Here is a 13,136-nt window from a genome sequence, read left to right as displayed (position 1 = left end):
ACTAGCCTTTCGGCTCAGCTCTTTCTTCACCACGACAGATCGATGCAGCGCCCGCATCACTGCTGACGCCGCACCAATCTGTCTGTCGATCTCCCGCTCCATCCTTCCCTCACTCATGAACAAGACCCCGAGATACTTAAACTCCTCCACTTGGGGAAGGATCTCATCCCTGACCCGGAGTGAGCACTCCACCCTCTATTTACTCCAGGGTAGTAAATAAAAATAATAAAAAAATCTTGAAACAAAATAAGAAATCCTCATGTTCAAAAGTTTCCACCCCCGCTCTTAAAACACTGTTTCTTTCTTGAGCGTCAGCAAATGTTTTCACCTCCTGTAATAGTTGTGTATGAGTCCCTCAGTGTGAAAAGATGGATCTGAAAATCATGCAGTTATTGTTGGACAGCAGAAGATGCTGGAAAACCTGAGAAAGTGAAGAGCTGGAGGATTTTTCTGAAGAACAGCGGGCAGAAGAACTGCTCAGGATGAACACGGGACTCATCAACAACCATCACTAAACATGACCACAGTCCTACAGTTTCTATAAATTCAGTTATGTTGTCATGTGGTGGACAGTATGTAAGCATCTGTTGTGTGAAATCGCTTATTCAGGACAGAACTAAAATACAATTTTTATGATCCCTCTAATTTTGTTTAAAATAATTATAAAAATTGTACATATTCTGCAAGGGGTATGAAAAAACATATTTTAGGATGCTTTTGCAGGCCGTCAGATTCGGAGAATCACCAACTGCTGTTTCCATTCATTGCCCGATACAGTTTACATTAATGTTTAAATGACATTAAAATTCAAAGTAATCACTTTAGTCATCTAAAATACTTTTTGGATGTTACTGTAATTTGACTACCGCCCATTTAAAATGTAACTGTAATGAAACACAGTTTAAATGTGTAAGTTACATGTGCTCCGTTACTCCCCAACCCTGATTATAATGTGCTGTCCTTTAGAAAGACGTGTTTAAAAATGGCCTTTGCTAACTCCTGCTACAAAATATATGCTCTTACAGCATTCTCGCTCTCTAAAGCAGACACTTCAAAGTTCTTTCCAGTTATAATGACTTCCTCCTGAAGCGTGGCAGATCTCTGAGGCTGAGCCCAGGAGAAAGCGTGCTATCTGGAGAGGACATAACCGTATCGTTCCTGGTCGAGGAGCCACCTTGAATCTGGTAGGAAACGGAGTTGCAGTACACCGAGTTGATGTTGTACTCAGGGCACTTGTTTGGGGCCGGGGCCGAGCTGTGGCAGAAGCCCAGGTGATAGCAGACGCAGCTGCAGAGCAGGCTCAGCTGGGACCGAGACTGGCTGGCGTTTAAGGGCAGGGGCGAGTAGAGCCCGCGCTCCTCTGCCGGTGACAGGATGAGGTTGGTGCAGCTGGTGCCCTCCTCTATGGGTAAGAACAGGTTGCTGTGGCAGTGATTCTCCTGTGCCAGACTCATGGCCGTCAGGTTACGCCCCCTCTTCAGCGAGGCCCGCTCCTGCGCATCCCGCTTCTCGTCCTCGCTGTTCATAGTGAGGAACCTCAACACCACCAGGTTGAGGAAGGCTCCAATCACAGTCAGCCCCACCAGGATGTACATGAAACTAAAGACCACGTATGGGGTCTTCTCCTGGAGGTCCTCCTTCTTCTGAAGAGCTACGAAGTCGCCGAAGCCGATGGTGGTGAGGGTGATGAAGCAGTAGTAGTACGCGTGGAAGAAGGTCCAGCCCTCAAAGTGTGAGAAGGCGGCAGCCCCCACGCACAGAGTTCCCAGGCAGGACAGGAACCCCACCAACACCATGTTTTCCATGGAAATCTCAGTGCGATGCAGCCCCAGGCACTTCTTGATGCGGCTGAGGAGATAGCGGACGAAGGTGTTCATCCTCTCACCCAGACTCTGGAACATCACCAGCGTGAGCGGGATGCCCAGACCCGCATAGAACATGCAGAAGACCTTCCCTGCGTCTGTGCCGGGGGCCGCGTGCCCGTAACCTGCACAAAAACACCCACAAGACACATCTGGGTTAGATCGGAGGATGAGATGCTGTTTGAAACCCATGCTTTGAAGACATTGAACTGAGAGAGGATAAACTGTCAATGTCACTTTGAACCTTTGGTTACGCTTTATTTTAATTGATTAATTGTTAAATAAAAAAAGAACGAAATTACAGGATTAATTTTTTAACTGCTTGTATTATTAAACTCACAGTATGTATTCTCTGGTGTTAAAAGTTTATTGTAGAATTTACAGCAAGGTTTTGGAGGAACATGCAGTGACTGTACGGTAAGGCCAACACTCAGCATAGCATGCCAAACCTGTGAGGTTCGAACCTGTTGATGTTTCAGCTATACTATATTCAGAATATTACATGGAAATAAATGCGGGTTTAGGGATTTTAGATAAATGTGTGATTTTCTCTCATAAAACAATAAATGACATTACTTGATTAAAATAAAAAAATATAACCAGATTTGTCAGCATTATGAGATCGCTGCATGATACTAACAATGCCAAAGCCATGAGCAACTTTCACAAATGTTTCTGAGATGCATAACACAGATTTAACTTTTTTTACAGTGCATTTTACAGAAATCTGTTTATTTGCAGTGTTACTGCAAAGTAGATTTGGCAATAAAGTAGTTGAACTTTTACAGTACCTTTCTTAGAGCATACTGAGAAATATTAGTTAGCAATATTTAGTTATATTTCAGTGTAAAATGGCAGTACATTTCTGGTTCATAATTGCATTGCTCTCACAGCAAACTCACAGCGGAGCTTCTCTCGTGTCTGTCTGGTTACCCACAGCTTAATCATGTGAATTCCCAGTAAATGACTGCTATTAGCAGCGGTCTGTGGTGCTCAGTGCTGTGGTTCATGGTACAGGTGCATATTTTTCCAGGTATATCACAGTAATCTTTTATGTAGATTTACAATATTCACATTTACATTTAGTCATTTAGCAGATGCTTTTATCCAAAGCAACTTACAAATGAGGACAATAGAAGAAATCAAAATCAACAAAGAGCAATAATATACAAGTGCTATAACAAGTCTCAGTTAGTTTAACGAAGTACATAGCAAGGTATGTATGTATACGTCTTCTTTCTGACGTATTTTAGCCGAATATCAAAGGATGTTTAGTGTGAACACTTATTCAAAATGTTGATTACATGAAATTGACTGCCTTGAGCAATTGTATGGCAATCGTGTAGGCTGCTTAATTTTTTTCTTCAAATTGACAGCAAAAATGTTCTCCTGTCAGGCCTGTGGTCATAACTGTGCCACAGTTTTGGCTTATGTAAGGCACATGAGAATTCATTAAAATACACCTAATTTTAAGTGTGTTCTGCCAGATTGCAGTAGGTCTTTTCTAAGGTTTCCAGCTTTTAGGTGTCACATTTACAGACACGACAAATCTGTGGTTAAGCCTAGGTTGTGTCATGAAGTTGAATTGACATGTCATGTCGATTTCTGCAGGGAAAAGTGTAAGAATTTGAAGTCCTTTTATTCTCATTTGAAAATACACATCAGAGAGGGGAAAACAGTTGCTTGCCCTTATAGACAGTGTGACAAGAGCTTTCATGTTTTATCCACATTCACATCTCACGTGAGTAGGAAACATAAAGATGGTGCTAATGAACATCTGGTTGATTCAGTAGTGAATCCTGGCATGTCCCATGAGAGCGAACAAGAGCAGTCTGACATGCAGATTGATCCTCCCAGTGATGCAGATTATGAGCCATCAGATGTATTTGCAGAAACTGCTGATGAATCCCTATTCTTGAAAAATGTAGCCCGGTTTTATTTGAAATTGCAAGCAAAGTTATTGCTGCCATCCTCCGTCATTCAAACAATTATCGAAGATATTCAGGAAATACATGACATAAGCCAATCACATTTACTTTTCAAACTGAAAGAGAAGCTGGTTACACTTGGGGTTTCAGAAGCTGACACAAGCAATGTGATCAATGTCCTGAAAACTGAGGATCTCTAAAGGACCTGCAACACTCAGTCATTGCAAACTGACCAAAGAAGAAAAACTTTTCAAAAATAGCTTTTCAAGAATATCTTGGATTATGTTGAGCCAGTTCAGATCTGTCTTGGTCAGAATGAGGCAGGCAAAGAGTGTTTTGTTCAGTATATTCCCATTAAACAAACACTCCAATCTCTTTTTCATTGTGAGTCAGTGTGGGATCAAAATAAACAAGTACACTCCAGTATGGGATCTAAGGATATTCTTCGGGATGTGTGGGATGGCAGAAATACTGCAGAGAATGTGTTATTTCAGACAGAGAGCCCATCACTGAGCTTAATCCTATATCAGGATGCATTTGAAGTGGTCAGTCTACTGGGATCTGGGAAGAAATAACACAAGATACTTGCAGTGTATCTCACTCTTGCAGATTTAATGCCACATAATAGATCGAGCACTGATCACATGCAGCTTGTTCTTCTATGTAGAGAACAAGACTTGAAGTATTTTGGTCAGGACTTGGTTATGGGCTCCCTGGTCAAAGACCTTAAAGATCTTGAGCTCAATGGTGTTACCCTGTCGGATGGAAACGTCTATAAGGGAACTTTGTGTGCATTGCAGGGGACAACCTAGGATCACATAGCATAGGAGGCTTTGTTGAGAATTTTAGCAAGAGTTCACACTTCTGCAGATATTGTGAGATCATCATAAGTAAAGACATCGTTTAAATAGTCAGCATGACTACAGTGGTTCAACTTTAAGGTTATGAAGCGACAAGAATACCTTGTGCGCAAAAACAAAACAAAAATAACGACTTTATTCAACAACCTTTTCTCTTCCCTGTCAATCTCCTACGCTGTTTACGTCGTAAACACAATGCAGTACTTCCGTGTTTTACATCCGAACACCAACTCACTATTGGCCAACACTGTTCATGTGAGCAGCACAACGCATGCGTGTGATGCTGACGCAGGAGCTGGCCAATAATGAGCCAACGTTCTGAGGTAGAACCTGGAAGCGCTGAGCTATGTTTACAACATAAACCGTAGGAGACTGACAGGGAAGAGAAAAGATTGTTGAATGAAGTCATTATTTTTGTTTTGTTTTTGCGCACAAAAAGTATTCTTGTCGTTTCATAACATTAAAGTTGAACCACTGTAGTCACGCTGACTATTTTAATGATGTCTTTACTTACTTTCTGGGCCTTGAAAAGTGCAATAACGTTACTGCCTCTCAGAATTCATCAAAAATATCTTAATTTGTATTACAAAGATGAACGAGTATAGAATGACATGAGGGTGAGTAATTAATGACTGAAATTTTTGGGTGAACTAACCCTTTAAAAACATCTTTTAAAATGTCTGTTCCCTACAGGTGTGTGCCACTGCAGCTGACGTTGAGACAACCCTGACTGTACCTGCAAGTCCTCGTCTGATTCTACTTGGTATACATTTCATTGATAGACATATTACATTGCTATTTTTCTGTGAATGTACAGATTTTTATGCAAGGTGAGATGAATGTTGCTATTACTTGGAAGTTTCAGGTGGAACAGGGCAAGTCACTATTGCTGGATGATCACACTTGAGGGTCGTGTCACATCACCAACCTTTTTGACGGGACTTGCTGCTGTATTTGCAATCTACTACATGTTTAACCTCCAATATCAAGAAGAAGCAGCCTGTACTCTGGAATTCATTCAGAGGTGAGACTGCTTGAATTTCCTTTTCCTCACTGTAGCTTTTCTGGTAGCACTTTATTTTACAGTACGTGTACTTCCCTGGTACATACATGGTAAATATCTTGTACCTACTGGCAAATGAGTGGTAACACAAAGTACTTACCTGAAGTGTATGTACATGGTAACAAATCAGAAACACGGCTGTACTTAACAGTCATACATGCATGGTAATTAGTTTGTACATACAGACAAGTGTGGGTAAGAACGGTCACTTACAGGTAGTGCCCGTACATGGTAACTAATTAGATACTTTACTGTACTTACTAATGTATATACACATGGTAAATATGTAGTACTTACGGACAAGTGGGTACAAGCAGGCAGGTCCTTACAGTATCCATATATGGCGACTAATAAGACGTTACTGTACATACTAAAGATATGTACATGGTAAATATGTAGCACCTATGGAAAAATGTGCTATTATGTGGTAACAAACAAGACACATACTGTACTTGGTATACACGTGGTAAATATGTAGTACTTACAAACAAGTGTGTGTTAATGTTAAATTGCTCTCCACAACAGTGCTTGCGAAGTTTGAAGAACTGGTAATTCCTGTGTAATGTTTATGTAAAATGGTGCACTTTATTTTACAGTCATATTTCCATATACTTACTATGCACCATCTAACATCAATAAGTAAGTATATGGAAATAGGACTGTAAAATAAAATGCACCATTTTACATAAACATTACACAGGAATTACCAGTTCTTCAAACTTTGTAAGCACTTGCTGATTTTCAAATCACACTGCATATAAGCTTGAATAGAGGCATAATACTGTCTCCTGTGCATATAATACACTTGTCATTTTTAACAAGTAAATTACTTCCAAGATATAGAAAAACAGCAGCAAAATTTGACAAAATACCTCATGTCAGTACTAGTTATTAACATAATGTGCAAAACCCAAACTAGCCTTTTAAGTTTACAAGCCATTCCTTAGTTTTTCATTCAGTCTCTGACGATTGTAATTCCAGGCGCTTCATTGGCATCAATCCCAAAAAAGGCACAAAGGCCACCCGGGGAAAGGTTACCTCGAAGAAGATAGGGGCGATTGTCCAGAAGAAATTCTCCACAGTGAATACACATGTCTCCACACTATTGAAGAACCTAATCGACTTTCAGTGGGACTACATATAGGTCAGTGAGCTCTCCTCTTGTTTCTGTCTGTGTTGTTTTGACAGACTGATTTTGCCACATTAAACCCCAAAATTCATTTAAAAAAGTAAAAGCATGCTAAAAAGAACAAAAGCAATATAACCTTTAAAAAATGTTTCAGGAGTGTAAAGGAATGAAAATCTAAAAAATTAAAAGCTACCAAATCAAATAGACCAGTGGTTCTCAAAGCTGCCCTGGAGTACCACCAGCCCTGCACGTTTTGTATGTCTCCCTAATCTATCACACCTGATTCAACTCATGAGCTCGTTAGTAGAGACTGCAAGACTTGAAATGGGTGTGTCAGATATAGGGAGACATACAAAACGTGCAGGGCTGGTGGTACTCCAGGGCAGCTTTGAGAACCGCTGAATTAGAAAGTTAAATTAAAAATTAGACAGTTGATTCCATTGTAGCTGAACATTTGTCCGAGTGTTAGTTATTCAGTTTCATTACCATCTAAAACAGGCTTTCTCAACCCTGGTCGTCGAGGGCCACTGTCCCGCAAAATTTAGCTCCAACCTTAATCAAACACACCTGATTAAGCTGTTCAGGATTACTAGTAAGCTACAGGCAGGTGAGTTTGATCAAGTTGGAGTAAAACTCTGCAGGACAGTGGCCCTCCTGGACCAGGGTTGAGAACCCCTGATCTAAAAGGTAACATCTTAGGAATAATTTTGTGCTGTAATATAAACATGGACCATTCAGTGAATCTGAACAGCAGTGTTACCAATTTAGCAATTTTGTAGCTAGATTTAATGACTTTTTTCACAATTTTAGGGACAAATATAGCAACTTCTTAGACAAACCTGATCTAAGTTCACATCTTGTCCACTGATCTATATTCATCTTTATATAGATCAGTGAATTTGCCAGTATTATGTCATCTAGTGACATTTAGCTATTTTAGCTACTTTCAATTGAAAGCAGTTGGCAGCAAAAAAAATAGTTAGCGTTATGGAAAAATGAGTTGACTTGAAACATGCAGGAAGCGTTTTGTTAGTCAACACTATCAGTAATCTCCCTGTTATCGGAGTTGTACTCTACATTGACAATTCTAGAGCTATTTTGATAATGTTTTGTTTGCTGATGTTTTACAGAGGTACCAGTTGGAATACCTCAGGAGACAACATGCAGCCAGGTCGTCATGGTTAAGTAGGTGTAAAATGACAAAGTAATTCATCTAGGACTAGAACTCTTTTATAAGGTACACAAGCCTCCTCACTGGAATGTTTAAAGAAGTGCTGAAAAAACCCTGAACACTTTTTTTTTCATTAAAATGTTTCACTAAATTTGTGATGTTCTGAGTATATCCAAAAATGATACAAAATGTTAAATGTTAAAATGTTTAATGACTTCAGGTTGTCATGTTTGTAACTTATTTATCATTTTTAAGTTTTTGTTTGTTAGCCTAAATCTGTCTTCACAGGTTTTTTACCATTTTTTTTTGTTTTGTTTTGAATCCTTGTTAAATGTTGACTGTTCTTTTAAATAAAACTTTATTTTGGTTTATATTCATTGAGTGTTTGCTTGTTTAGATATTTCAATATAATGTATTTTAAGTAGATGTGTGTAGCCCACAGAACAATGTTCAACTAAATCCAATTACAACATCATTGGTTACTTTAAATTCACTCTTTACAAAGGCATAAAATAACACTAGATTTAAAATAAATCTAAAAAAAAAGATGTGAAATAAAGTAATTAATCTTCAATCCAATTACTTCTATCCATTTTATGTCTTTGTACAATAAAGAGTGAATTTAAAGTAACCATAATGTTGTAAATTGAAAATCACAGAAATGTTCAGCATTTAATTTTTACAGAAACAAGCTGTTAAATAATTCACAGTATGCATACTGTAGAATTACAGTAGATTGCTGGTGACTCTGCTGCCAGTATTTTACTGTAAACAAAAAAAAAACAGAATTATACTGCATTTCATTTTTACGGTAATAAACTGTAAAATAATTTCACAGTACGAATACTGTAAAATTACAGTAGATTGCTGGCGATTCTGCTGAACATTTCTGTGATTTTCAATTTACAACATTATGGTTATTTTAAATAACCAGCACATTACCGTTATTTAACGGCACAATTTTTTACAGTGTACTAATAAAATACTAGGAAAGTAATATTTCTGCAGCACATTGCAATCTACATAGGAAAAATTGGTCACACTTTATATTAGGTGGCCTTAACTACTATGTACTTAAATAAAAAAATAAGTACAATGTACTTATTGTGCTCATATTGTATTGCAACACACTATTGCTGCTATTGAGGTGGGATACGGGTAAGGTTAGGGACAGGTTTGGTGGTATGGGTAGGTTTAAGGGTGGGTTAAGGTTTAAGGGATGGGTTAAAAGTGTAATTATAAATGTAATTACAGAAATTAGTTACAGATGTAACTACATATAGGCATTTTTAAAAATATAAGTACAATGTAAGAACATGTATGCACACAATAAGTGCATTGTACCAAATGATTCATTTAAATGTAAGTACATAGTAGTTAAGGCCACCTAATATAAAGTGGGACCGAAAAATGTATTGACATTAAAAAGTGTAGTGATAGTTGTCATACATTGTGCTGCACAAACACACTGATGTGAAAATGGAAGATATAGGTCTATAGGTCTGGTTTCACAGACAGGGTTTAGACTGAGCCAGGATTAGGCCATAGTTCAATTAGGACATTTAAGTCATTTTTATAAACATGCTTAGAAAAAAAAAAACATTACTGGGGAGACAAAACAAAGGCATTGATATATTTTAAGATCAGTCAGTGCAAGTTTCTTTCAGATGAAATGGCTCAGACTTACATTTTAGTCTAGGACTAGGCTTAAGCCTGGTCTGTGAAAGCGGGGGATAAGGTAGTAGTCACAATTAACATGCAGTAGATTTGCCTTTCATAAATCACTAATTCATTCACTTTTGAATTAAAATTATGAAATGGATATTCATTCATATAATATATATTATAAAGTACACAGCTGCAATTTGCTGCTTTTTTTTTTAAGCACTAAACCAAGCAGAATAACAACCACAAAGACATCTGGCCTGCCAGACTTGGGTCATTATAGAAGCAGATGGTTTGGGCTCTCTGAGATGTTTTAGAAGCTGTATACTTACAATTCAGCACTAACAAAGAAACAAATAAGAGGTTTGCTTGCCAATGTGAATGAACATTCAATCACAGCATTGCTCCATATATCTTTCCTTTGGTACCATATCCCATAGTGCATCGGGATTTGATTGCACATATTGCAATAAACTGGCAGAAAATAACTTACATTCACTGCAAATAGTTTACTATTAATACTGTAAATTATTGGCCACTTTTTACAGTGTAGGCCTACTTCTTTAGGGATAGACTGAGGGTTAGTTTCTTGTAGTTACGCATAATTGAATGTTATAACATGTAACAAGGACATTGTAAAATGAAGTTTGAAGTTTATGATGTGTCATACTAATTCAATTCTTATACTGAAAACACTGAAGCTCACCTATCGTGGTGATGACAGTTATTGCGAAGTAGAAAGATCCGGCGAATTTCCACTGTCTGCCGGCTCGATGGGGCTCCGCCTGCAGCACCACTCGCTCGAACTCCCGGTAATCGTCCTCGGTGAAGCGGTACTTTCTCTTCATGTCGCTGCGCTTCTGCTCCAGCATGCGCTTCCTCGCGCTCTCGGTCTCGGACTCCAGGGCGTCGAAGACCGCGGCGCCCACCAGCAGATACGAGAACATGCAGAGGATGAGCGACAGCGTGCGCACGTTCTGCTTCTTCATCTTCATCTTCATCTTCAGAGCAGCTCTCACAGGTTGCGCGACTCAGTGCAGTGCAGTGTCTGTTTACGAATCATTGAGAGACGGGGGATCCAGGTATCGTTTCAGACGCATATCGGAAAAAGAACAGAGTCAGTCGTGTTCGTGTCTTCGATTTCTTTCGTAGGTAAATAAGGTGTGTCGTAGAGATCAAACTAACTGAGCTCTCCTGTTTTAAACCAGTCTTCCTGGTCTGCGCAAATCGTGCGAAGGAGGTTTCCAAACTGAACCTGTCATGACTGGCAACCAATAAAATCTCCTGTAGTCCAGCTGCAGAAGAGCGCAGGTGTGTGTGATCGCGGCTCGCGTCGCAGATCAGGGCTGACGCCCGTTTCACAACGCAAGCGTGAGCGGCGCGTGGCAGCGTTTGTCGCGCGCAGCTGAATCACGGCTTGTACTGCAATACAGACGAGTATCTTCATTTCTGTCATATTTTCCAGCGTTCTCCTCCCACCACTGTGTCGTGTGCCATGTGCTTTGATGTATGATATGGCCAGCATAGCCTACTCTGATCGTGTCCCACACACAAATATAAATAACATATATTATATATAGGTAGTTTACTCGATAAACTTGAGCCAAGTTTTCAAGATGTGTATCCGAAAAAAATATGTCTGACCCTTCTCACATTTTGTATGAGGAATATTAATTTTATTGATGTGTTTTCGTGCTATTTATTTTTTCATATGGTGACTGTGAAACACGAAACACATCACTTACATGATTTTATTGTGAAATGTATTATTTTTTAATGTTAATCGTGTCAATTTTGATCAAGAAAAATGCACTGTGACTTTAATTCAGCGTAAACGGCGGAGCAAAAATAGACTCGGTGCCGAAACAGATCGCGGCACTGCTGCTCACGCGACGCTCCTGCTTGACGCTCACGCGCTGCTCGCTGCTCGCTGCCGGTGTGAATGCACTCATTTGTTAACATGCACGCCGAAACGCTTACGTGAAACGGGCGTGAGTTCGGAGCGCTGTCCGCGGTGCTGAAGCGCTGCCTCCGCCGCTGTCTCTACACAGCTCCAGTGAGGGAGCACAGCGGTTTGGACACTGATTCATTATCAAACGAATGGCGTTTAATCGACAGAAAGATATTTTTAAAAAGAGTATTTTAGAGCAAAACATTAAAAAAGGTTACACTTTTTTGTGTACAGTGTAATTATATATTTAAGTACTGAGTAATATTAATTAACTACGTGTACTTACTATTGTCACGGTGCACACAGCAGGGAGGAACAAGGACAAGCAGACAAGGACGTAAACTCAAACAAAAGACTTTACTGAAGACAGGGCAGGACAAGGCAAGCTCACAGACAAAAAACACCGGGGTAGTAGACCAGACGAAATAACACTGAACAGACAGGACTAAAAATACACAGGATAATAAGACAATTAAACAAACAGGGCTTGACAAGAATTAACCAATAATCACACAGATGAGGACAGGAAACAAACCAAATAAGGACACAAGAGGCAGGAACCCATGACACACAGAGGACTGACAACTATATGGTTAGGGTTAGGATTAAGGTTTGTTTTAGGGTTACTTACATATAATTATGCATAATTTATTGTTATTATAATATTATATGCATGTAACATATGTCACAAGGACACCTCAAAATAAAGTGTTACCAAAAAAAACAACGTTTGTTAGGTTTCTGATTGTCAAATGTCAGTGGATCATATCAGTCCAGACCATAAGGGGTTTAAATGGTAAACTCCCAGATTAGATTGGTACATTTTTGGATTTTGGATTTTTGTTACACAAGCATGTTAGTTGAGTAACTTGAAATGCTGGCTAAGAAAACTAATACAATTAAAACTAATACAATCAAAACAGCACACCTGCACATGTCTACTGGAAGATGGATTCAGTCAACAAGCAGTGGGGCTTATTAAACAGCATACTGACTCAGGCTCCACACACTCTTCTCACAGTACTGTCTTCAGCACAGACACAGACCACATGAGGGAGCACTAGTTAATAGCCAGTGTAGTATTAAAATAATATGAAGTAAAATAAAATAAATAATTCAGGGTCCCACTTTAGTTAAGTGGCCTTTACTATGTACTTACATCAAAAAGAAGTACAATGTACTTATTGTGTTCATGTTGTATTGTAAAACACTTTTGCTGCCATTGGGGTGGGATACGGGTAAGGTTAGGCACAGGTTTGATGGTATGGGTTAGTGTAAGGGTGGGTTAATGTGTAAGGGATGGGTCAACAGTGTAATTATAAATATAATTACACAAAATTACATACGGGTATTTAAAAAATATAAGTACAATGTCAAAACACGTTGTAATTGCATTATATCAATTGATTCATTTAAATGTAAGTACATAGTAGGTAAGGCCACCTAATATAAAGTGGGACCCAATTTAGTGCTAGTAACATACTAGTGTAGTGCAAAACATAAAAAA

General features: G+C 39.0%; 1 protein-coding gene across 1 annotated transcript; it reads right to left on the bottom strand.

Moving 5' to 3' along the window:
* Positions 1-1,067: 1,067 nt before the first annotated feature.
* On the bottom strand, positions 1,068-10,667 carry kcnk15 (potassium channel, subfamily K, member 15; the record flags this gene model as incomplete). The annotated part of the gene is made up of 2 exons (XM_079401559.1): positions 1,068-1,987; positions 10,385-10,667. The coding sequence occupies 2 exons, from the start codon at positions 10,665-10,667 to the stop codon at positions 1,068-1,070; spliced, it is 1,203 nt and encodes a 400-aa protein (XP_079257685.1).
* Between the last annotated feature and the right edge of the window lie 2,469 nt (positions 10,668-13,136).

The sequence above is a fragment of the Barbus barbus genome (assembly GCF_936440315.1).
Source record: "Barbus barbus genome assembly, chromosome: 40".
Taxonomy (NCBI): domain Eukaryota; kingdom Metazoa; phylum Chordata; class Actinopteri; order Cypriniformes; family Cyprinidae; genus Barbus; species Barbus barbus.
Note: the sequence above shows the minus strand (reverse complement) of the source record. Positions and strands in the feature narration are given on the sequence as shown.